This window comes from Daldinia decipiens (assembly GCF_022478715.1).
Source record: "Daldinia decipiens strain CBS 113046 unplaced genomic scaffold F4813scaffold_37, whole genome shotgun sequence".
Taxonomy (NCBI): Eukaryota; Fungi; Ascomycota; class Sordariomycetes; order Xylariales; family Hypoxylaceae; genus Daldinia; species Daldinia decipiens.
Window position 1 is genome coordinate 79,442 of NW_026054580.1, and position 24,456 is coordinate 103,897.

At 46.7% G+C, this 24,456-nt stretch overlaps 5 protein-coding genes across 5 annotated transcripts; 1 reads left to right on the top strand and 4 right to left on the bottom strand.

The window, feature by feature from the left end:
* Positions 1-209: 209 nt before the first annotated feature.
* F4813DRAFT_370697 (uncharacterized protein) lies at positions 210-10,209 on the bottom strand. The gene is made up of 5 exons (XM_049244553.1): positions 9,723-10,209; positions 3,847-9,659; positions 1,956-3,782; positions 1,096-1,859; positions 210-1,041 (listed from the first exon to the last, which is right to left on the bottom strand). Exons 1-5 carry the CDS (start codon positions 10,046-10,048, stop codon positions 514-516), a joined length of 9,258 nt encoding a protein of 3,085 aa, XP_049096366.1. The 5' UTR covers positions 10,049-10,209; the 3' UTR covers positions 210-513.
* Positions 10,210-11,857: 1,648 nt separating this feature from the next.
* F4813DRAFT_392650 (Gpi1-domain-containing protein) lies at positions 11,858-14,191 on the bottom strand (the record flags this gene model as incomplete). Its single annotated transcript, XM_049247307.1, has 4 exons — positions 11,858-12,193; positions 12,249-12,352; positions 12,410-14,000; positions 14,057-14,191. The coding sequence occupies 4 exons, from the start codon at positions 14,189-14,191 to the stop codon at positions 11,858-11,860; spliced, it is 2,166 nt and encodes a 721-aa protein (XP_049096367.1).
* A 1,210-nt stretch (positions 14,192-15,401) lies between these two features.
* Positions 15,402-16,743, bottom strand: F4813DRAFT_207879 (putative mitochondrial distribution and morphology protein). Its single transcript, XM_049239617.1, has 4 exons — positions 16,461-16,743; positions 16,375-16,412; positions 16,249-16,325; positions 15,402-16,140 (listed from the first exon to the last, which is right to left on the bottom strand). Exons 1-4 carry the CDS (start codon positions 16,499-16,501, stop codon positions 16,048-16,050), a joined length of 249 nt encoding a protein of 82 aa, XP_049096368.1. The 5' UTR covers positions 16,502-16,743; the 3' UTR covers positions 15,402-16,047.
* Position 16,744: 1 nt separating this feature from the next.
* F4813DRAFT_207902 (ribonuclease H-like domain-containing protein) lies at positions 16,745-19,895 on the top strand. Its single transcript, XM_049239619.1, has 4 exons — positions 16,745-17,438; positions 17,512-17,845; positions 17,896-18,086; positions 18,149-19,895. The coding sequence occupies exons 1-4, from the start codon at positions 16,870-16,872 to the stop codon at positions 19,488-19,490; spliced, it is 2,436 nt and encodes an 811-aa protein (XP_049096369.1). The 5' UTR covers positions 16,745-16,869; the 3' UTR covers positions 19,491-19,895.
* A 1,609-nt stretch (positions 19,896-21,504) lies between these two features.
* On the bottom strand, positions 21,505-22,323 carry F4813DRAFT_207895 (uncharacterized protein). Its single transcript, XM_049239618.1, has 3 exons — positions 21,747-22,323; positions 21,589-21,681; positions 21,505-21,538 (listed from the first exon to the last, which is right to left on the bottom strand). Exons 1-2 carry the CDS (start codon positions 22,200-22,202, stop codon positions 21,628-21,630), a joined length of 510 nt encoding a protein of 169 aa, XP_049096370.1. The 5' UTR covers positions 22,203-22,323; the 3' UTR covers positions 21,505-21,538; positions 21,589-21,627.
* Positions 22,324-24,456: the final 2,133 nt, after the last annotated feature.

Genomic DNA, 24,456 nt, shown 5'->3' on the forward strand with positions numbered 1-24,456 from the left:
TTCACTTTGTACATATTGCATCATGCTTATTAAGGCACTATTCGAACAGTTTTTCATATGCAAGGTCCTACAAATAAGGGGTGCTCAATGGTTCCCTCTAGTAGTAAACTCAAGACACCTATTAGGTTAATTTATTATCATAAGTCCCTTTAAACCTGTAGTTATGTAATCCGTGGAAGTCTTAGGTTAAAGCGATGTGAAAAAACGGAGATTGGAAGAATTAAGTACTGGTTAAGCTAACAGTCAATAACTTGAAGCCCTTCGCCAAAGTTAATACCATCGGTACTATCACTGACTGACACAAAAGGCAAGTTACATAAGATCATTTTCATCATATCATGACCATCGTTAAAACAACAGTAGACTCAATCTCTCAATAGAAGCACGATGATGTAAATACATCAACGGAATATGGAGGCTAAGCTAAGTACAAACTGTAGTAAATTCTAAGACGGCATTTCCGTGCTTTACAATATTAGTGTTCAATGTGTCAGTTTAACCGCGATTAAATAATCACGATAATGACTCTTGGAACTCGCTCGGCCCCCCGAGTGCACGTCCAGTGCATATGTAACCCATGGGGGTTTGCAAGACGTCCTGCGTCTTACGAAGTAGCGTGAGCCACTCGAGGAGGAAAGAGGACGGGTCGTCCGCAAACAGAGCGGGAGTTCCTCCATTCGCCTGCTTTGAATTTGCGCTTCCTCCAGACGACTCACCTGCCTCCTCAACCGATGATCGTATGTAACGGCTTAGCGGGTTCCATTCGGCCAAGCTAACATACAGTCGACCACCCAGTATACCCAGTTCGAATCTGAACCATTCCGGGAATTTGTAGGTGGGTGGTAGCGCTGGAAGAGTGTAATACTTGAAAGTATTGAAGATCTCCATAGTTTTCGTAACGGGCGCCGCATAGGCAATTAAGTATACGCGCGGGAATCGAGTATTGGTACGAAGCAAGGGAATCAACGACTCAGCCTCCTCGGGAATAATAACCAACGCGGTCTGTGTTGAGTGACTCCAGAGGATCCATTCCACGGGGCGCTGTTACCCCGTTGTCAGTGATTCCCGCCAAAATATTTAGTAACTATCACTTACCATGAAGTTGTCAGTCACGTTGTTCATTGTACACTTAACCGTTCGCCCGAATTCCGTCGACACGAAAATTCGCGAATCTGTTTCTCGCACGCCGAATTGCTTTCCCAGAGTAGTCCTTGCTACATATGTAAATGCGTGCTCGAATGCGGCATCCTTCTGATTCGATGACGTATGTTCTAGCACACCCGTGCGCGCGAAATATGAGATGACCGGATGGAGGCCCGGAAATGTCAGAGCTTCGTACCGGAGCGGCTTCTGTATCTGGCGCACTTGTTCAACTTGTACTTGAAGCTCGCGCTCTTGTTCGACCTCTTCCATAGCACCTATGTGAAGAGGGCCGCGCTCTCCGTGGGATTGGTTCAGTTGGTCGGCGAATTTCTGCAACTGTGGAGTAGACATGCGGTCTACGGTGCCTATTCGTGAACCTGCCAGAGCCCCACCATACAACTGCTCTAGTGTCTGGCGTTCCGGTTGCTGTATAGTCTCTAGCAGTTTTGCGCGTTGCGTCGGGTCTGCAAGGAAGTTGTTATGGCGCCAAATCGCGTCCGTACGCCGACAGAAGTCGACGCCTTGCGCTACGTATAGACTTTGCAGATCCTCATTTACACAGCACGTTTGCTCAAGGAGCCAAGCGACAACATGAGAAGAGTCAATGCTCGTACCTTTTGCTGGGCGGCAAAAGTCCCTGATGCTTTGATCAACTTCAGGGGGGGCAAAGAAACTAACTGACTGAGTGGTACGCAGTTGGCGGAGGCGCATAGCAGCTATCAATATGATTAGACGAACCGTTCTCAATTACATAGATACCCTTGGAACAATGGGGTATTAACTATAAGGTCTGGATAGTGAGCGGTACTTACCTTGCATGGTGTAGTCTTTAGTTTGCTTCAGTGCTAGGGTCAGTGCACCGTGGGCGTCTGGTGGCAGCTTCAGATCTACACCACGTGTATGCGCCTCGTCCAGATATACAACGCAGTTCCGAAGATCATCAACGAAGGGAGTAGCTAAGAGTGGAACATCGCTCTTTTTATCTCCTCGATAATGCACCCAGGCACGATTATCTGCACCAAAATAGACGGCGGCAGCGGCTTCGTGATCGATTCCTAGCCACTTCTGAGCCACTGTCCCATTGTCCATTTCGAGTATGTAGGCTCCTGCATCAATGAGGGTACGGATACCTTTAGTATATAATTGTGTTAACAGACCTATCTCGGTCAATCGCTTGCCTAGAGCGTCTGTAGTGACCTGATAGCCTCGGTTACATCGCTGTAGTAGGTATGAAAGAACCTCCGCGCTTGTCTGCCGTAGACTGGGAAGGTCGTCCTGCCGAATGGTGAGAGGAAGATTCAAACGGCCGTCATTGGTGCCGCTAAAGCCCGTCGTCCTAGCACCACGTTGGTCCTTGGAAAATAGTGGGATATCCCACGCCGAAACCTGCAATTTAATTTCGAACTGCCTGGCATGAACAGGGAAGACGAAATGGTTGCAATAATGGTCAATGACGACTCTACTCAGATGCAAATGGCTCCATAGCTCCTCTAGCTGCCCCCCGTCCTCGATGTTTATCACACTCCAATGGTGCAATGCCTCCGGTAAACTGTCACAACCGGAAGACCACAGCTCGTACTGTGCGGCTGGGTCATCTGATTGAAGAACATATTGTAGTCCTTGACGGAATTGCGCGGGGGTAAGACCGGTGTAATAAAATGCCAAACAAGTGAACAATATGGACACATCCGGATGACCGAACTCGGATTGCTCGGACGGAGTACCTTTAGCCTCGAAGGGCACTGCGATAGGATCACGGCCAGGATGAAGACCGTATTGAACATTCCATCGCTTGTTGAGGCAAAGGAGGAGGATCCGATTAATCAGGAGGCCTCGAACTAGAAGAAGTATCTTTGATGCCACCTGTGGGTTGACAAACGCATTAGCTGCCTGCATGAAAATACGTTCGTCTAACTTTGGCTCATATAGGACTCGCCGAATTATTCCCTGTCGGCCCCGGAAACTTGAATCTGCAGGACGAAGAAATGTTGTTTGTCCTCTACAGATACTTTCTAGTATGTAGTCATGAATGGCCTCCTGCACGTCATTCTTCAGAAAATGCAGGATCGGAAAAGATCCCGAGCGCCATAATACTTCAATACTAGTTGGAAATCTTTTTGTCAAGTTCGGAATATAATGGGCTACTGAAGCAAGCAACTCTTGGGCGACTTGCCATCGAAATGGGTGACCGTCTACAGCCATCTCGGGCCCGCTAGGGTAGTTAAGTTGCGTCTTAACTGCGAGAGTGAAATCGCATTCATCCAGAACATCTCGGCAGTTGTCGTCTAACCAGCGTTGGAAGTTGTTCATACCTCTTGCTGCTTTTAATTTGCCGTCCGCAAGTTGCTGCCATCCGCCCAGTTTGTATGACAGAACATGTTCATGGCTAGTGAGAATCAGTCCTCTACGAATACGAGTAAGCCGGTGAAGTTTCTCGTATAGTTCCAACATCTCAGGGGTTGTTGGGGTCTTCCGCGAAAAAGGAATATGAAGAACCTCACGCCCTACAAGACCTCCTAGTCGGGACTGTGTGGTTTGTGCTGTCTGCATAAGGAGCGCTTTTGGCACAATTAAACGCGAAAGATTTTTACCATCTGCTAGGACGGCTATAACCATCGGTACAATGCACGATGTTTTTCCTACGCCAATGTTAGCGCTAAGCCTGTAATAGCATCATCTTGCTATACCAGCCGATATACTCACCTTTGCCCATGTTCATTTGTAACACACTATTTTGACCAGATTTCGGCGCTATCATGGCACACGCAACATCTACCTGTTCGGCTCGTATAAGAAAGTCGCTATCAATTTCGAGCAAGAGCCAGTCTGTAGATTTGAATGGCGACCAGTTCTGATGACCTGGGTTACGCAGTTCCTCCTCAGATGCTCGCTTATCTCCGCGCAGAACTGCGGAGCGGAGCCGCTCTAGTCGTTGTAGACTTGTAATAGCTACTCCATAGGAAACTAGAGCCTTTTTCATCCCGACCCCAAAGTTGTAGGCTGATATAGATCGTAGGAATATAAGCATTTCGGTCGGCGATGTGCAAGGCCAGATAGCACCAAGACGCAGCCATTCGAATCGGTGATCTCCACTAGCAAGGGCGTCATAGATTTGTTTGTGATATTTCGAAACTGTGAGGCGAGCTCGCTCTATTGCGTAGTTAACCTCCTTCAGAGTTGGCACTGGACGTTGATCATCTAGCTGGCCTGTGTCTTTCAAGGCAGCTAGACTCTGCAGAAGATCGTTGCCGTATTTCTGCCGAATAACGTTGGCGGTCCTTGCGAACCTGCGTAGGATGGCCTCCAATTCAGTGGCTTCGTTGAATGTATTCTTTACTGGCGATGCCCGAATCCCGCTATACGCGGACTCGTTTCCAGCGCTTAACTGAATGTCGGATATTGTATCATCTAGGTCGGGTCCAGTTTTAGTCACTAAGTCTTGAGCCACCGATGGAATAACTCGGGAATTCTTTCGGCCTGTAAACACCGGATTGTTGTCTGTCCAATTAAACAGCGCAGATGAATCCCGTGGACCTTTAAGTGAGTTTAAAACTGCTTGGACTTGGTCAATATAGCCCTCAAGTTCGATATTTTTTAGCCTACGATCCCATTCGGGTCGTATCTTGTCCAATGCTAAGGGGACGTTGATGACCTGAACTCCTAACGTCTCCGTGGATAGTTCGTCAATTGTAACAGGCCACTGTTCTAGGAGATGGCCAGCGAGCAGCCGACCCTGAATTTCACAGTAGTCCTGGTGCTCTTCGGCATTTCGTTCAGCTCGATCTTTCCATTCGCTTCTACAGCGAGTCTTTGGTTCAAATGCAATGTGAGCTGAAGCTATGAGCGTCTGTAAAAGCTCAATGGGTGGTCGTTCACGCGATTTGAAATCAAAGAAACCGTCATAAGGAGGAGGTTCTAGATACTTGATCTTGCGGACTAGGGAAAAGGCAGCAAGAGAGCGGATCAAGTCCATGTTGGGATTGGTACGGAATGCCAGTAGCCCGAGGCGAAAGAGTAGAGGTGCAGAGTGATCTGCGTGACGACAGAATTGTACAAGAGACCCCCATTGCTCATACACAGACTCCTCGATTTGGGTGATAAGCGGCTCTGTGCCGATAAGCGAGCTGCTATCACCGTGGAATCCGCCAATAACTTCGCTAGATTCGAGAAGTGTCTTAAGAGTAGTCCGCATCTGTAGGGAAGACGAGCCTGTAAGGACGTGGCGAGCAATCTCATACACGTGGTCAGCTTTAGACGTTTTCCTGCGGTCGCGAGGGATATAAATAGTGTCTTGATAAACTTGAATAGCCGTATCTAGAGTCGGACATTCGTAAAGCTGACGTTGCATTTTGCCACGGTTACGAAGGTGCGTAACCTCCTCAGGATCACTGTCTGTTGTGGCAATTCTGGCAAATTTGTTGAGTTGGTTGGATTTCAGAATGATATCCAGAACCAGAGATTCAAACCCATCATGTTGTATAGATGCGTTAAGATTTTCATTCCATGTTACGGTCTGTAAACGCTTCATTGGGGGTGGATAATAAGCCCTCCGAGGGGACAATGCCGCCAATTCATTTAATATCGGATACGTGCGAACTACCGGTACCCAAGGCTGAGAGGCACCCGAACTGAGGATTGCAAATGCCTCCTCCGTACCTGTTTTTTTTGTCAGAGCGTCGGGAAGGCAGAAGGAGGTCATGGCATGATAGAGGGCTTTCGTATAAAGGAGGCGAGGTTCCGGAGGACAAGAAAGCCGACCGAGGACATCGTCAATCTTGTATCTACCGTAGTTTTGGACGCCGGTTATTCGCACATTAACATGCATGCCATTTCGATGACACTTAAGTTCCCCAAGAGGTACAATTATGCTTCGTTTCCCAGAGGTTATATCCCGTAGCACAATCATGCTTCGGAGCCCATGCCAAGTGTCCGCATTTTGATCCGGATCAATCTTTGCATTTAGCTGCTGGCATTCGAGGAAGCCATCATAATTTACAGTAAACTTTAGGTCCAAATGGCGCAGCTCTACTTGTAGCTTTCCTTTTAAAGGCTGGGAGATTGTCAACCTTTCTGGCTGTTCAAAGTACTCGAGCGTCCTTGCAATCTGAGCAAACACGCTTGACCGTGGATCGACAAGGTTCACATTGCCACGAGTAGCTCTCCGTTTAGGAACATCAATTTCCCAATCACGCGGCCGTTTAACCCAGATGGCAGGCATCCGGCGAACCTCCAGGCATCTTGTACTGAGGTTTAGCCAATGTACGCAATTCTCCGTTAATTCAGTCGGTAAGTCAAAACTGTTTGGACCAGTGAATTTCTTTCTGGGAATGAATTCTAGGACACTAGTGGGCGTACAAGCACGGATGACGACCTGACCATCGCGCATCCCAAAATGAACCTCCTGGCCCGGGTCGGAAATAGGTTTCGAAATAGGCTTCGAAAGCTGATGCGTCATGCCCGGTAAAGAGGAAGGGTACGTCAGGATATGCTGCTTTCCAAATATCTCCTTGACATCCTCGCTCTCTTGGATTTCAAGAGGCAACTTGCCACGGGGTTCCCCGTTAACAAGCATATGACCTTCGATGAAATTAAAATGAACTGTCCGGGTTATAGGATACGTCCAACGTTTTTCCGACACGCGTGCAACAATCCAACGATTATGAGACATATCGAGAAAATCCCATTTATACAAGGTTGGTTTGATACCGTCTGAACTATCGTATAAACTCCTAGCTATCCCATACCCGACGGCATTTGGGTGTGCTTGTATGGCGGTTTTGAGGAGGGGTTGTAGATGGTACGCCATTTTTGTATCGCGTAAGAGCATAGATTTCAGACCAGGAGGTAACTTGTTAATATCGACTAACAGATTTTCCTGTAAGGCGATTGATGCCAAAACCCAAGAACTCAGGTCCTCGGCGCTCATGGCATAGTCAACTTCGGTGTAGATCGCGAAAGTGCGTCGACATAGTATAGCGGCACAGAAACCGTAAGTCGAAATTCGTTGCGCCGCCTCAGCATCGATGGTAATATGGAGTTCTTTACTAAGGCTGGTAGTCCACTCCAACGTAGCATTTCGTGCTGCTTTGAGTAAAGTCTCAGCACGATCCCTAGAAGAACCAGATGACAGGTGAAATAGCCTTAAAGCAAGTGTAATCAGAAGTCCCATATAGTGATGTTCTCGCCAATTTGTCAAGATAGCTTGAAGCCGCTTCTCTATGATCTCTGCTAAGCGCTCTACGAAACTAGCCTCCTTGAAAATGACGTGAGCTGCTCGTAGTGGCTCATCCGGTAGTCGAGGGCCTGCTTGGACGGCAAGCTGGCAAAGAACACGGGCCGTATCCTCATTCCCAATATTCAGGTTCGAAGAGCCCATTTCAACAAGTATATTGGGCCAACGCCGTACATTGCCGCCAAGTAGCTTCTGGTATGCTGAGAATTCATGGACAGACATGTTCGCTGGGCATTCGACTTGGTTTGCCTGGACTTCATAGGACGATGGCCCATCTACAATAGGCGACGGGTGCTGTATGACCGGTATAATCGTGGCCTGGAGTGCGCTGGGAGTATTGACTGCACAAAGATGCAGGAATGTTAGGGGTCTTTCTAAGTCATTGACCCACAGTCCAGTAATTCGGTCATACAGCCTGAATTCTGCACCGAGGGGGAGGATTACACGGGAAAGAGGTGCTTTGCCTCTATTAAACTTGTAGTGCGTTTGGCTGAAACATTTGATGGACGACGCCAGAGATATACCTCGTGCTTCGGCTGTCATGTAAGGTTGCAGCGGTGGGCAGTTTGTGAGTTCTATCGCTGGATTTGAAGACTTATTGGGGCGGCTTGGGTGCGCTAGAAGCGATAGGATCTTCCAAGTGGCATCCCGGTAGGCTGAAAGGTACTGAGGAATAGCCAATTCAAATATCAAAACAGACCTGGCGGGTTCATTTTCAGGGAGAAATGCTTCATGTATCTCGATCTGCAGTCGCTTCCGAGCACGCGCGTGCCAACATGCCTCACATCCTCGCACATCGCGCTGCCCATTGTTCCACGAGCAGCAGCAAGTTCCCTCTGCGAATCCTTCTGTGTGATCATCGTACTGTTTGCAGGTCCTATTCCATTCGGCCTCCTTGGCATTACGAGCTTGATTGGACGCAGCCTGAATGCGCTGGCCTAACAATCGCATCTCGTCGGACTGGGCAACATAGCGCACCGCTAGAGAGTTGTTATCGAACCTGTCGAATATAGTACCGTAGCGACTTTTGGAATTCTTCTGGGCTAAGTAAGCCTGTATGTCTTGAAGGCGGCGCATTTCAGACATCGTAGGTAGCTGGAGGACGTCGAGGAGCTCGGGCCTAAAAACACGTCGATAATCATTAAGGAGAGGACACGCCGTAACAGCGCATCTATCCAAACGAACCCATGAAGTAAACAAGGTGAGAATCATAGAGCTCATCTGCTCTGGATCCGACTCATAAGTCGTACCAACTTCAGCAAAAACATCATCAATCTCTTTGGCAGTCTGGATACAACGAGTCATAATCCCTTTCATATTATCCCAATCGAACAGCTGGCTGTATTCAACACGAGACTCTATATCTGCGAGACGGAATATATGATCTGTAAAATCTTGTGTTTGCTGGATAGCTTTATCAAGTGGTTGCGGAAGATTCAACGATGCCATACCGGCTTTTCGCGGTGGCTGGTTATATAGGAGACGATCGAGGTATCCTCCACTATTGGGGAGAGAGAGGTTAAGTGCGTGTTGATCCGCATAGAGAGGGAGCACTGGAACACGCCGTGTGTTAGCTTTCTTGAAAGATTCCCAAGCATTCTCAATTTGCTTGGTCGCTTCCCGGATTACCCTTTCGATCAAGGGAGAGATCTGGCTAAACAACGACTTAGGCAATGTGCTCTTAGTCTTGTCCATCTCTAGCTTCGCCATGCGGCGACACAGTTTAGTGCGCAGCGTAATAACCATGGCTGGGTTAAGTTTTCCAGCGGATTCTTTTAGTAAGTCTGCTAGCAACAAACATATCAGAAGCTTGTAACAAATACGCCCCTGTTCGTTGCCAAGGGTCAAGCAGAGATGCCGTTGAGCTGCAACACGCAAGACCAACCAAAACGGGAGCCGGCGCCAGGGTAAATCTGCACCCTGTATATTCACATCATCTCGGACTCGCTTTCGGAGCATAGGCGTCTGGTAGTAGCTCCCCATCGCCTCGAGGATCGACATAAGCATCTGAGTAATCAGTGCTGGGTCGGTTGTATCCCTAACCTCGGTGATTGAGACGTTGGCTTTTTGGGCAGAGGCTTGGAGGCTATAAAGCGATTCCATACTGGCTTGCTCAAGGAAAGTTGCTAGACATTCCTGAAATGGTTCATTGGCGAATGAAGAAAGAGGTAGCCGGACTGAACGGCCGGGAAAGTCCCACTGTAACGCATGTCCCGCAGCGAGAACATGCTCCGACACGGCCGATGTCTCGAATGCCTCGAACACAACATAATGTTCTCCATTTCTAAATTTTCGCGGTAAGTAAAATAGAGAATTATAAGAAAATAGTTATTGGTTATATACTGACTGATTTATGCGGCGGACAAGTAGAGCTGCATTCTGCTCTATAACGTGCAAGATGAGCATCTGGTCTGGCTGAAGTTCGCGAAAATAGGCCAGCAGCACCGACTTATCCAAACGCCCGGAGTGAAGAGGAAGGCATGCTTTGAAAGAGGCACGAAGAGACTGATATGCTTTAGACCAAGGTGGTTCCACAAGGCTATCAAGAGTGTCACAGGCGCGGATGATGCGCATCAACACATCATACGATACAGCCTCGATGTCTGGATCCTGCGACCCAGGCAACCGAGGAGGTAACACGAGGTGGTTGAAAACAGCTTGAAGCAGATCCATGGTGTTTTGAACACAAATGCAATACGCGATGCAGTGTTTGCCTAAGTTGTAAAAGTTTTTAAATCAGAAGGAAATAAAATAAAAGAGGGGATGGCGGTATGTACCTAGGTAGGTAGGTAGGTAGTGGCAGTCGAAGAAATGAAAATGGGAATATGCTGTACCCGTGCATGCAAAGAGAACAGAGTTGTTGCGAGGCAACGAAGATATAAGTCCTGATTAAGTCCTGGTGGTGGTTAGGCTGACCGGAAACCAAATAGGACAGCTGAAGTCCGATTATTGGTTAGGCCAATTACTGTGCAATGCAGGCAGTTTGGGCATGTGTAAAAAGTAAACCATTTAGACTCTATCTGAAGATGATAGATCATATTCGTTTGTTCCGCCGGCGCCTACTATTGGAGCCAAAACATCTTGAACAAACCGGCCTCAGTAGCCTGCCGGGTGCTGAGTTGTTATCTTTTGTGGTACACATTTTTGTCAGGTACCTTAGGTACCTAGGTTAGCTAGGTAGGTAGTTTTAGCTATTCAACACTCGAATCTATATGGTAGTACAGGTTATGAGGTGAGTCGATTCTTGATGGCGTTTGTAGTTGATATTGGCTCGAGTTGCAGTTGGTTTCTGTGCGACGGGAAGATGCAGATATAAGCCGGTTGATACCGCACGGTACCACTTGCCCTGCCACCTGCCATTAATAGGCAGGTACTTCGTACATATGCAGGTTAAGTCCTACCCTAACTGCCTGGTGGAATATCAGATTTAGTTCACGTGACTTATCAATACCTATGTACATGTAAAGCGGGGTATCTATGTAAGTTTCTCACCAATCAGGAGCATCGTCAGAAATGTTGCTCAATTCACATGTCGAAACACCAAACGAACCTATAACAGCCTCTCAATTCGTTCCATGTCCCCTAACCGACGTGACACCTCTAAACCAACAGCACGGGGTAAACTCGAAAATTAATGGCCGGGTCTTGGCATTTTCCTTTGAAAACAACACCATATATTATATGCAAACAAAGCATTGCAATACGAAATAAAAAATTGAAAAAAATATTTACAGGTTATTTAGCCATTTTAACTGTCGTATGTACTTTTTGTAATTTTTATCCTTTAAAATTGGTCAAATTATATATGTTAATATTAAGTGTTCAACTGCCAAGACCCGGCCATTAATTTTCGAGGCAGGCTGAGAGGGAGCTCAATTGAGGCCTTATGCGCGGAATGCTACATGCCAAGGGTACAGATGTAGGGGTCCCGTAAATGACCTACATACTATTATTTACGTCGGTCTAACGTGCTGCTTTGATTGACGCATATCCGGCTCAATGGCAAACAAGTCCAGGAGCTGGTTCACTGTGGATCGCACACGACTACCAGTACATATATGAATTGACTCATAAACCGCCATTCCCCAGATGACGAACCAACACTGGAAGCTCTGTAATTCTTACGTGTGGAGTAATTACAGCACCGTTGCACCGAGCCTCACTTGCAAGTCAGCAGTCTCAATTACAGCATTGCAAGTGAAGCCAACATAGCACCCTTTTGCATAGTGGCAATAAGAAGTACCTGATATCGTGTCACCGGGTATTGGCGTCGTATAGGATTACTGCCTTAGTTTATAAAATAATAACTTACAGTAGGTACCTATGCAATCAGTTCACATGGAAATTATGTATCGTGGCACCGAAGAATCGTCATATAGAGGTACATTCAAAGAGCCGCTTCACGTCTTACTCTCTTATACAGAATGTCATTATCTACCATCGTCATCTACTGTCTATATTGCCCAAGCGCCCAATGTCTCATTAATCATATTCCTTATTAAAACCTCTTCCCGCACGTCCATTCATATGCCGTCGTCCGTCTACGATTGCGGTAGAGGCGAATGTATATGCGTATACATTTACAGGTCGCTTCTTTGCCGGCAACGAATTTAGTGCTTCCCACATCTCCATGATACCCGCCCTACGCGCCGGGAGCATGCTATATTGTAGAGAGTAGAGGGCTTTCCTATGAATGGGTGGAACAAAACGGCCCGTAACGAGACAAAATAACACTCGAGGTGATAAGTAGTGTTTGCGAATACGGCTGCCCATCTGGAAGTACTGATGAAACATCGCCGTAAACGCAAGAGGTATAGGCTGTATTATGTTAGTTGATCATCCATCACAATGAAGCAATTAGCATATAACCAACCTTTACATAAATAATAGAGGTGGGTTGCAAGAAGGGAGGTAGAGTCGATGTACAATTAACACTAAGTCTATATGGGGTATCACGAAGTTCAAAACGAATGCCGCCTAAGCCAAGATTAGCTATAAAGTTGCGCCGTAGTCGAATATTCCAATAGAACTCACCTGGGAGACGCCGAGGATCTTTACCCCTTAGCATCAACGCGAACAATGGAAAATGATTTAAACAAGAGAGCAGCGTGTCGAAGATGGCCTTGAACGATATGATGACCATGCGCGCTAGGGCAAAGTTAAGGTAGAACACAACAACGGTTGGCAGTAGGAAGAAGAGAAGCGTAAACAAGATGGTGCCGACGAGAAGCTGGTCGAGATCGTAATCGCATGCATCAACACGATTTCGCAACACGTTATACTTCTTGCCTCGAAATAACTGGAAAAGGGAAAGTAAAATCGTTAACTGCCAGTGGAAGATGCGTGCTGAGGCAAGATAAAACGAGTAAATATGAATCGTGAGGACCGAGAGGAGGTCGGAAAAAAGCGCAATGGGCATACTAGCTCCAGCAAAGCTAGAAAACCCAATGAACCAGACCATGTGAGGCAGTAAAGGCTCTAAAGTGCTGATGCAACTAGACCAGTAATCAATAACCCAAAGGAACAAGTCCCCCAAGAACAAGGCCAACTCGCTATTCAGTTTCAGACCTGCAGGCCAGCCCATGAGCCAAGAGATACTACTCCGTAGTAGGTTGATAGTATAACTCCCCAGAAGCATGCTTATCGTGTCAGCCACCCACTCGGCGTTGTCGATGATGTATGAACCGAGGGCGATGCCGATAATGACGTCGTTGGCCACGAGCCATAGACTGTTATAGAAGCGGATGTAATCTGGGTGACTGGTCGTAACACTGGCCCAGTCGTTTTTTCGTAGACGGAGTTTGACATACTGCATGGGCCAATAACAGAATTGCTGAAGACGTATTTCCACTTGCTGAGCTGTTGCAGACACGTCTTTGAGGGCAGGTGAGTTTGGTCGAGCCCTCCATTCTAATATAAGTAATAGAGCTTCGGCTGCACATCGGTGGCCAAGAAGAAGAAACACAAAGGCCCTACGTATTATAGGAAGTGCGTAGAGAATAACCATGTCCCATATCCAAAGGACTATGTAATCCCTCATGTTCGCCGCCTGTTCTACCACACGTTCAGAGACGCTGAGAGTGCGCTTAGGCCTGGTTCCAATAAGTGGCACATTTTTCTGCAGTAAATGCTCCAACTCCCACGACCAGTTGATTTGATTGACAATTCTCTCAAGAGCCCTATCCTTCAGTGAAGGAGTATGCTTTACTACAGAATGGTTCCTTAACTTATCTACCAGGAGACGTTTTTTATGCTTGTTCCTTCGTTCCTGTTTTTCTTCCTCGGCCTCGGAACTGTCGGACGTATGATGCGATGCTTCATCCTCCTTGTCAGCAAGGGAGAGTGCAATCGGGTTCAATGATATATATTGCATGCGAAGCGGAACTGGCCTCTCGAATAGAACGATCTGAATGCTTGATGCTCTCGTACAGGCAATCTTGGGCACCTGATGGGATGGTCCAACGATGGCGCGCACCCATGAGTCTGGCTCGATATTGGATTCGCAATTTGTAGTGCCGAGCACATGCATAGACGACTGTCCACATAGCTCAAATATACGAGGAATAGGATGAGGCGCATTCCTCAATAGAATACCGGTCTTAAGCGCGTTCTCGACATTTCTTGGCTAATATACAATAGCGTTAATAGAGAACCACAGTACACTAGGGTCAGATGGCTCACGTCGACATGATCCAAGACAGCGATAACAACAACATCGAGGTTCGAGTTCCTCCAGCCGACAATAACACCAGGGGCATCAGACGTAGGGATGTCGATCGGCCAAAATACCCTCATCAATCCATCATGCTCTGGCATGACCAGGTGATCAGCGTCAGAGCACTCCGCTTAGAAGGAGCCTCTGCGCCGAAGTTGTTCTCGAGCAGATATTCCAAGACTAGGCGATCGCGGATGCTACAAATTGTTTATTAGTTAAGTTGAACTCGGAATTAGGAAGATAAGTTGCAACAATACCAGATCGACCTCTATTCGAGCAATGTGCTGCACAGGTACAAATATGAGGACAAATGCGAAACTCAAGAGAGCAAATCCCTGGGCGGCGCGGGCCTAGATTCAGGGTGGTCAATCATTAGATAAATATTCCTCCTTTTATTTTATTTTTCTCACTAGATATCCATGCCTCCTATTTCTCAGACGCAGTGGGCAATTAGGACATCTACTCACAATAACACCTTTATCCCAGGCAAAAACGGCCAATTCGTAGAGCCGAGTAACCAGATCCCATCGAGCAGTAATGTAGCCAGCTACGAAGATCGCAAGGGTGAGGATGGAAAAAGGGTGCATGTAGGAAGTCGGAAACGAATATTATTCGGGTCGCATCGCCTATAATCTTGCTATCTTTCCTAGAATTCGCGCTGGGGCGTAAAGGAGACTCTCGTAGTCATTAGTTCTCCAGATCAGAAATCTCTCATACGGCAATATAGCTTTGACAATTATTGTTATCTCGAATAGTGTCGGTCGGTATCGGTCGGTATCGGTTGTCTCGAGTGAAGTCACAGTCGGCAATGGCAATGTTAGGTCTGCGCCAGCTTTGTCGATATTTGTCGCACAAGGTTGTTTTGTAGTTCTTCGTATTCTGAGTTACTAGCTGTGAACCAGCTCGACACGTATAACAAGCGACGAGATGTGATAAGAGAAGATTGGTTAAAGGCAGCCGAGCTTGCGAGCTTGAATGTTGAAGATGTTTGTTACTGCCCCTTGCAGTTTAAACTTGCAGGGTTGCATTGCGTATTGCGTGTACTTTTAGGTTATCGATAGACTCCAAAGCCGTTTATTAGCCACAAAAAAATTAGCTGGGTTGTGATCGACCCTTCCAACTGACGTCGAGGCCGCCCCGAGTCTTTTGTAAAGCTCCGATCTGCCGATCCACTGTTAAATAGGTTGGCAAACCAAAAAAAGCCGATTCAGTCCCATTGCCTACCTAGGTAATCTAAACAACCTCACAATTGGACCATGACCTTGGACTCAATTTCAGGTCAAATAAAATGGGGTTCGAATAAGTTGAGTTTATTATATACGGAATGTAAAACGTTATAATAATACATTGTCGCTCAATATTTCAACCTACCACTTCCAAGGTATTATTAACCTAACGTGCTGTGCAAGCCTTGAGTTGAAAGTTGTTTATACTCACGGAAGACAAAGAGCTTACACAAGATGGGAGAAATCAGTAGAGATAATCGAGAGGGGCCTTAACACATTTTAAATAGTTGGAGCTGGGTTATCTACCTAAGGTGCCTAGGTAAGGGTACTGAATACGAGCCCTTACCCCCATCCCCCATCCCCCATTTTCCTAAGCTACCTCCTCTGTACCTAACATACACTAATAACCCGCCAAGTTATTACGGTTACCTCGCTTCGCTGTAATAGCCCTGTTCTGCATCTCATTTCATCTGTTGGTCTCATTTTGCTAGCGATCGTCACTTCAGCTAGGACACGGTGAGGCTGAGCTCGGTTGGTAAAAGCCGAGCAAAGAACCGCGGGGTTGATTTAGAAGGATAACATTGGCTGCATTGACTGGCTGGCTGAGACTCATATGCAGTTAGCCCAAACATTTCAGCTCCTAGTCTAATGACCTATTCATTTCTAATGGAGCAGTTCGGACACTCGGCACATTCTACGGCCCAGTTAATGAGGTCGTCTCTCGGGTTTCGTCATTTCCTTTTCATATGAAGAGCGTTGCCTTCTTTGCTATCTTCTCTTGCTTCGTCCAGGAGCTTATCTATACCTCGTTCTTTAAGAGCGACCTATTAAATTGCATTCATTAGTATATCTAGTTAGTGATAGGCTTATATCTTAAAATCAGAGGACCCCTCCGATAGGTTCAACTAAGGGCTCAATATTTCGTTACCAACCTGGAGACATTTTTGATAATCTTTAAAAAGTTTAGCGCACTCATTATCGTCCGCTTTGCCATTGCCTCGCAGGTATTCTATAGATTGTTAGACAAAACTGAGAAATAACACTAATTCCACACATACTCTCGCTATACCACTTAAGAAAGCAAGTGTCGTATCGCCTACAGCCATCAGCTTTTATAAAATTTGTATTAGGATCTTGAACTTACTCCTTTACTTCGTTACACTCTGGCGCCAGAGAGGCAGACATATTAGAATATCAATGCTAACACGTGATTCGTAAATTATAGAGTCAATAACATCGGAAAGTAAAGGATGAGTGAAGATGGTGACAGCTGCAGCTAGGATGTATAGAGAATATGGTTATCGCTATCTTAGTGCATGCAGTAAGGTCTTGGGATGCGTGACATTTATGTAAGTAGGTACATCCCCGCAACGGGAATTCCGCTAGCCATATGTACATAGGCAGGTATGCATTGCATTATCGATAAGCACTTAGGCCTATGCGCTAGAATTTTTCGAATTGGTCCAGCGCATTTTAATCCTTACCTAAACATCGTCAACTCTTCATCGTCAGGTTCCCTGTCGCTAGCAGAAAGCAGCACTTAAGCAGCGATAATGGACCCCCCTCAAGATTTTAAGTCCGTACAGGAGAAGATCCAAACAGCTCTCATAGCCACTACTAGGCTGACCAACCAGATTGCCGCCGAAGATATCAGCTTCCAACGAACAAGCAATCCGGATGTTGAAGAGCAGTTAGATGATACATCCTCGCGCCTTCTCTCGCTAGCCACGTCGCTTCTTTCATCTGCAACCAAGGGTACCGATCTGAAAGGCCCGGCTCTTGAGGATAGCGACGATGTTGATGTTCATTGGTCGCGCATTATCGACGTGGTAGACACACTGCTAGAAAAAGCTGATACTTGCTTGGATGAGTACACGGGTGTAATCAAGAGGAAGACCGCACCAACCGAACAGCCAGGGCCGTCGCAAAAGAAATCAAGATCGACTACACTGGATAACTCTCTTCGCCGCGCGAATATCATCAAGCCTCAGAATGCATTCGAACTAAAACCAAACAATCTCGACTCATCGCCCTGGAAGCCGATACTCACCACGAAACCCCATGCGCTAATTTCTCTCGAAAAGAGCCTAGGTACTTTCGTCGATGATAACCAGGCAACTCAGTACGTCTCTTACTCTTTCAACAAGAATATCAAAACAAGTCTATCATATGTAGCAAGCTAACAATAATATTAGATACAAGCATCCTTACGAGGCCGAAATTCACAAGCTACGATACCCAGAAGACGTTTTCCAAGCACGAGAACCCATCAAATACCAGCCCGTCGAAACCACAACAGCTACCTTCGTCGATACCTTTGAGGGTGTTTTAGATATGCTTAAAGAACTAAAAACTGCTACCGAAATTGCTGTCGATACGGAACACCATGACTTCAGAACATACAGCGGTCTACTATCGTTGATGCAGATCAGCACGCGCGAGAAGGATTGGGTTGTCGATACTCTTCAGCCATGGCGTCATAAACTCCAAGTTTTAAACGAGGTGTTCGCCGATCCGAAAATCGTCAAGGTTAGTTGTAATCACCTGCCCAATTTCATCTAATTGTCTAACGATAATAGGTGCTTCATGGTGCCTACATGGATGTCATCTGGCTACAACGAGACTGTGGTATCTATATCGTGGGACTCTTCGATACATTCGAGGCCGCAGTAGCTCTTCAATATCCTAGTAGGAGCCTTGCATATCTGCTAAAAAAGTTCGTCGACTTTGATGCGGACAAGAAATATCAATTAGCCGACTGGAGAATACGGTATGAATTGGTCATGGTTCTAATATACATATCGTACTTAAGCCTTGCTAATTAGAAAACAGCCCGATACCTGATGAAATGTTCTATTACGCGCGCTCAGATACCCACTATCTACTCTATATCTATGACATGATGCGCAACGAGTTATTGCAACAAACCTCAGAACAATCAGGACATAATCTAATGAGCCAAGTCCTCGATAGGTCTAAAGAAACTTCCTTACGACGGCATGAAACATCCACGTATGATGCTGAAAATGGCCAGGGCCCCTTTGGGTGGTATAACCTACTCATAAGACAGTCTGCTGGGAAGTTTTCAAAAGAGCAATTCGCTGTATTTCGAGCCGTGCACAAATGGCGGGACGAGATGGCTCGTCGCGAAGATGAAAGCTCACTATTTGTGATGAGTAATGCGACGCTTTTCGACATAGCCAGACGTATTCCGCCAGATCCTAAGGCCCTTCATAGCCTCGTTGATTCCACATCCCACATAGCCAAGCGTGAGGCATTTAACCTATTCCAGATCATTAGTAAAGCCAAGGCACAAGGAGTGAATGGACCCACTGTTACTGAGGTTATTCGTAGCAATGCGCCACCTACGATGGGCATTGGTGAAGTCGCTAAATCAGTCCTCCCTCAATTACGAAGTAACGATACAGGAGCCTCGGGAATCCAGGATGTAATCTCTCAGACATCAAAATTATGGGGAAATGTTCCGATTAGTAGTCGATGGGAAGAGTCATCTACCGCCAAGGCCCGAGCCGTGCAGTTTGAACTCCCCTGGGCCCAATTTATCAAGTCGGGTAAGGTACTGGAAGTTATAGATACGCCAGCACAAAAACCCGTCGCTCAAATGGAAGAATCGATTATTCGCTTAGAAGAAAACCAGGCAGCTGATAGTGAGTTTACACTCAAAGCTGGTTTAAAGCGCAAAGCGCCCGAAGTCGAATCGGATTCCGAGTCGGGAGAGGTAGATGATACGCCATCCAAACCAAAGTCTAATTCGACCACTTTCCTTGATACGGATGAAATTGCAGTTCCCGACTCAGATGATAGCGAAGAGCAGAGAAGAGAGAGAAAGGCTAAGAAGGCTGAAAAGAGAGCTCGTAAAGAGGCCCTTAAGGAGGAACGACGACAAGCAAAGAAGTTAACCAGGCGAGCCAAGAAAGAAGCATCCACCAATGAAGTAGAAGTAGAAGTATCAGGAAAAGAAGGAGACGAAGAGGACGAGGACGAGCCTTTCGATTACAGTAAGGCAAAATCCGTTCTGAATGCGTCAAGAGCTGCCAACGGCGCTTCCCAGACAGCCAGATTTAATCCTTATGGAATGACTATCGATGGTCCGAAACCCGCAAGGAAAATGCACGGAGAGAAGCCTGGCAAGAGCGCTACTTTTAGGAGATAATACCCTTGAATATATAGGAAGAGTTTGTACATAACAAAAAGGCACCCTTATTTGGCGTTTTCCATGGTCGAGAAATCGGTATATTTACATTAATACCTATGCATTCTCATGGAGTTGAAGGGTTATTCCAGGCCTAATAAGGCCTCCGGACAATGGAAGACATTGGTTGGTTTGGTTGGCCAAATTCTAGGGATTACCTATGAAATCGCAATTAGGCGTAATGGTAACTGCGCTTAATAGACCATGATTTCAGACGATGACGATACATCTTCCCTACATGTCATTAAACTTCCTAAGCAAAAGCTTCGGAGTACCGAAATTTACTGGGCTTGGCAGTACCAAAGAAGATGATATAATACTTCAGATGTGCGATGTATAGGTAGTATATATCTTATTTCACGTATCCATTTCTCCATCCGGTAGCTATAAAAATATCAAAATGCGGCCAACCTTCCCAATGTGAGTGATCAATGCTATACCGCCGCGCTATTATACCATGATGTGCCAAATCCCTCCAACCCAGACCAGGCGGTCTATCCTGTAGTAGCAGTAGTGGTGGTAGCAAAGTGTTCATTCTTATTCTCATTCTTATAAGCGCTCTATTCGTCTTCTCAGTGACAGCAACGGCATACGCAGCCGCAGTGTCCATCGCAGTGGGGTCTTCCGCCGCAATGGCCCGTGCAGAAACCTCCGCAGTAGTTTCGACAATATCGGCAACAGTAAGGGAGTCGTCGTCGGGTGTCTGATTCTCGAGATCGTCGGCGGTATGCTCGAATGCTGTAAATAGGTTAGCGGACAAGCAGGGTGACGATGTTGAGATACGTTTCTTTACTTGATTTCAGCTTGGAAGCCCCTCTCTCCTCTTTCGCCTCGCTCCCCTCTCTCACCTCTTTCCCCCCGTTCCCCTCTGTCACCTCGCTCTCCTTGCTCTCCCCTCTCCCCTCTATCCCCCATTTCCCCCATTTCTCCTTGCTCTCCTCGATCCCCGCGGTCTCCTCTCGGTCCCCTCTCACCCCTCTCACCCATTTCGCCTCTCTCTCCTCTTTCGCCTCTTTCGCCGTTCTGGCCATCCCGGCCATCGACGCCATTACGACCGTCGGCACCGTCACGGCCATCTGTACCGTTAATACCATCAATACCATCGTGACCATCGGTGCCGTCTCGACCATCGATACCATTGATGCCATCTTGGCCATCTCTTCCGTCCTGGCCGTCAACACCGTCGCGGCCATCAGCCCCATCAGCTCCGTCTCTACCGTCAGTGCCATCTCTCCCATCAATTCCATTTATTCCGTCCCTCCCATTAGCACCATCTCGACCATCTCTCCCATCACGACCGTCGCGACCTAATCATTCAATCAGTACACTTTGCTAATAGCGTAAGTCATTCGAACCTTTGGGGCGAGAAGTTCCAGTAAATGCAAGTGGCAAAAGATACTCACCGGGTAGGCCCTGTATCCCTTGTGCTTTTATGGAAATTAGCGTTACTCCCACCATAATAAAGTATCAAAAGAGGCAGATATATCGTTATGAAAGCAGCTAGGTTAGTCCTTAAGTTCATGATAAGTGAGGCAAGTTTCTTACGTCCTACTTCCCCATTGCAACCTCGCTCCCCGGCAGCCCCCTAAATACATATGTTAGTGTATTGCCAATAGTATACGAGCTTCCGGAGGCCTACCCGTGGACCAGGATCACCAATATTGCCCTTGAGGAAAGATGTTAGTTTGAATATTAGTTGATGTGATTATGGCGCCTTACTTGGGGACCTCGGTCGCCTCTATCCCCAGGTGAACCCTAGACATGTCAGTTTGTTTATTGCAGTCTATTTTCATAGTATTGGAAGCTTACCCTGGGACCTCTTTCGCCAGTTTGGCCCTAATATGCGAGATTAGTTTGTTAAATACGTGCCATCGTTGTACTTTTATGTAGAGGCTTACTCGAGGGCCAATATCGCCAGGTATTCCCTTCAAAGCAACCAATTATTTTAGTTGGAACTCGCTTGTATACCAGTTAAGGCTCACCTGAGGACCTATCTCACCCGGAATACCCTAAAAAGCACGTCAATTAACTACTTCTTCATATACCATCCAAAGCTTACCTGGGCACCGGGAAGCCCCTATTGGAAATTGTAAATATGTTAGTTTGCCAAATTAAATATATCCATATGATAGGAAAGACTTGCTGGAGCACCCTAGAGGTCATTAGAAGAGAGATATTAGCTAAGCTTCAATATTACACGAAACGGGGAGACCCTACATCAAGTCCAGGAATGCCCTGTGGACCTGGTGGACCTGGTGGACCTGGTGGACCACGAACGACTTTGAAATGCGCATAACGATTGTAGTAGTCCTTCTTCGGCGACCTGCGCCCACCAGGGGAACTTTTGCGGTTTCTACAACAACAAAAGTAGACGAAGAGAAGTGAAAGGGATATTGCAAGAATAACTCCCATTACTATAAGAGCAGTGGCAGCAGAGTTGCCGCTAGAGTTAGCAGGTGCTGGAGTTGGTGTGGGAGACATTGTCTCGAGGACCGCCACGTTCGCTCTCGTCTGAGTCCATCCTTCGTCATTACCCAGCGGAATTACCGTTACGAGTGTCTCAGAGGACTGGGCTATCGTAAGGGTACGGAAGCCTTCTGCCCTACCATTAAGTCCCGTGACGGATGCAGATGTTTGTTGTGCGAGAATTGTCAATGGAGTTGCAACACCCATAATGCCCGACCCTCAAAATATTTAAAAAGACAGAATATGGCACTGGAACATTTATATTACCTTACTCCTCAGTCTTTATTCTTTTGGTTTTGTCGGAAATCCCACAAGGCTGGGCAGGTGGGCGGGAAATACCATAGTTGCGCAATAGTTCTCGCTATCTGCATCTCGTATAACTCTACCTAGGCTAGGAACTCCTAAGCAGAAGCGAGTCGAGCGAGGCGACCTCATGTATGGGCTAGAAGCTACGGGCCGAACTGAAAGCAAAAAGCCGGTATACTTATCGACGTCATCATCGCTGGCTGAAGCTCGAGGCTAAACGAGCCAACAGATGCCGCGATTCTGCGCATGTGTGATAATGCACAATGTCTTTGTTCGCAAAGCTGCATATCTGGGTGGACAGCCGTTGGCTGAAGAAGTGTTGTTGGTGCAAGAGAAATACCTGGCATGTTACGCATTAAAAGGAAGCGAGGCTTCGAATCATGTGGCGTTCCAGCTGTCAACCAGGATGGTAGCATACATGAGTAAACCTACATAATTCTCCTCATCTCTTGTTTGTGGCATGTTAAGTAGATTTGGAGACATGTATTACTGGTCGGCAATCCCCTGTGCCATCGTACAGCCGACTCGGCGATAAACCACGATGCCGATATTTGGGGTCTACGGAATCTTTGGTGGCTTGAGATGCGCATCTTCTACAATGCAAGCAGCCGTCACACCCCCTATACGGAAATGTGACATATGACTCCCACGCAAACGGGTGGTCAAAAACGACAGCCGGCATCTAGTATTGGGTGCGTTTGCACCAATATGATATTATGGGTGACATTTTCGTTTCGACCGGCGTAGACTGAAAGCTTGGAAGTGAAGGGAGGCTCGTTAGGCTCCAGAATATAGATGATCTACATGGCGTAAGATTCTTAATAGGAGAACTATGAACTTATCCAGTTATTACACTTCAGATTTCAGCTAGTGGGTACGGCCAGCATATGGCCAGCATGCGGTCTATCACCTGTATTTTAGTGCTCGCTCTCGGTCAGCCTCGGTCTCTTCGGCTGAGGATTTTCGGCTCGACTTATCGTTTTTCGGTTAGGTACATTTTTCTCCTCAGCCTTCCCCGACAGCATCTCCTTTACAATGTTACCTCCACATATGGCTGTGCCCACACGTAACCGGCTAATAGACCGGATACCAAAGGACAATGTCGCCCAAGCGAGAGAAACTTAAAGATAAACACTCTGTGTTGTTGGTTCGCTCCATAAGCTCCGGAGGAAAGAAAATCAAGGCAGAAGTCTTTTGTCTTGAGTCAGTTGCCAACTTTACTTCCCATGATTGGAAGGGCAAAATCCACATATAAATAAATAATATGCACCTCGTAGAAAGCGTGAAGAAATACATACTAGATAATACTAGTCTCGCGTTTTGATACCGGGAATGTATCACGCTTAATGCCCTTAAAGTTCTGACCCGCGAGTTTCTCCATTTATGCCCACCTAAGCTCTACCAAGGAACCAGATCTAGAACTGGCGGCACATTACAAAGACCTTACAGGCTACCTCTCACGAACATACATTGTACAACCCACACGTGTCGTGCCGTACGTTCTACCCACGCCTGTGGTACAGTATATCAGGCCTAGTGGCTTCCTCTTATTCCCATTGAACAAATCATTCATAAATTGCCTCACGCCATAATTCTGTGGTGATGATAAGTTCTGGAACTTGATTCTCAGAATTCTTGTATCCCAGTAGTCAGATATTGAATTTACATTCACGTAATGAGATACTCATTAGTATCTTGACTACATTCATCAACATCCACGCGTACCACCTAATCCCAGAAGCTGAGCTAGGAGGTACCTACCTATTAGCCGACGAAACGTTTCGGCCCAACCATTTAGCAGACGCCAATCACAGAAGAAACACGCTGTATCACGACGCAAAACTACCGAAGCGGCATATATCTACGTGTATTCTCAATGTACCTGGCCGGCAACAATGCCTCTCGACTTGCGAATGTCTTCCTCTGCCTAAATCATGCGCTTACTGTGGCGTGGTTAGGAAACAAGTTTCGTCAACACTCCAAAGCCTTAAACTAAATAGGAAGGAGAGAATAATAGCTTGATTGGTAGTAGGAGTAACACGCTCAGGCTAGCTTGGGTAGTACCTACGAAACTGCTGTCGTCAGGATGACGATTAAAGGTTAACGTAGTCGTCTTGGTTCGGAATACAAGTCCGTAGAAGCTTAAAGAGGAACA

What these genes read in the sequence shown, in the direction of transcription:
- F4813DRAFT_370697 (XM_049244553.1), bottom strand. Translation starts at nt 10,048, where the DNA reads ATGGATCTGCTTCAAGCTGTTTTCAACCACCTCGTGTTACCTCCTCGG. An exon ending in CTTGTCCGCCGCATAAATCA is followed by an intron (nt 9,660 to 9,722) that starts GTCAGTATATAA and finishes GCGAAAATTTAG; the next exon opens with AAATGGAGAACATTATGTTG. An exon ending in ACAAATGAACATGGGCAAAG is followed by an intron (nt 3,783 to 3,846) that starts GTGAGTATATCG and finishes ACATTGGCGTAG; the next exon opens with GAAAAACATCGTGCATTGTA.
- F4813DRAFT_207879 (XM_049239617.1), bottom strand. Translation starts at nt 16,501, where the DNA reads ATGTCTGCCTCTCTGGCGCCAGAGTGTAACGAAGTAAAGGA. An exon ending in GAGTGTAACGAAGTAAAGGA is followed by an intron (nt 16,413 to 16,460) that starts GTAAGTTCAAGA and finishes TGATGGCTGTAG; the next exon opens with GCGATACGACACTTGCTTTC. An exon ending in TCTTAAGTGGTATAGCGAGA is followed by an intron (nt 16,326 to 16,374) that starts GTATGTGTGGAA and finishes AACAATCTATAG; the next exon opens with AATACCTGCGAGGCAATGGC.
- F4813DRAFT_207902 (XM_049239619.1), top strand. Translation starts at nt 16,870, where the DNA reads ATGGACCCCCCTCAAGATTTTAAGTCCGTACAGGAGAAGATCCAAACA. An exon ending in CCGATCCGAAAATCGTCAAG is followed by an intron (nt 17,846 to 17,895) that starts GTTAGTTGTAAT and finishes TAACGATAATAG; the next exon opens with GTGCTTCATGGTGCCTACAT. An exon ending in TTAGCCGACTGGAGAATACG is followed by an intron (nt 18,087 to 18,148) that starts GTATGAATTGGT and finishes ATTAGAAAACAG; the next exon opens with CCCGATACCTGATGAAATGT.
- F4813DRAFT_207895 (XM_049239618.1), bottom strand. Translation starts at nt 22,202, where the DNA reads ATGGGTGTTGCAACTCCATTGACAATTCTCGCACAACAAACATCTGCA. An exon ending in AGGGCATTCCTGGACTTGAT is followed by an intron (nt 21,682 to 21,746) that starts GTAGGGTCTCCC and finishes AATGACCTCTAG; the next exon opens with GGTGCTCCAGCAAGTCTTTC.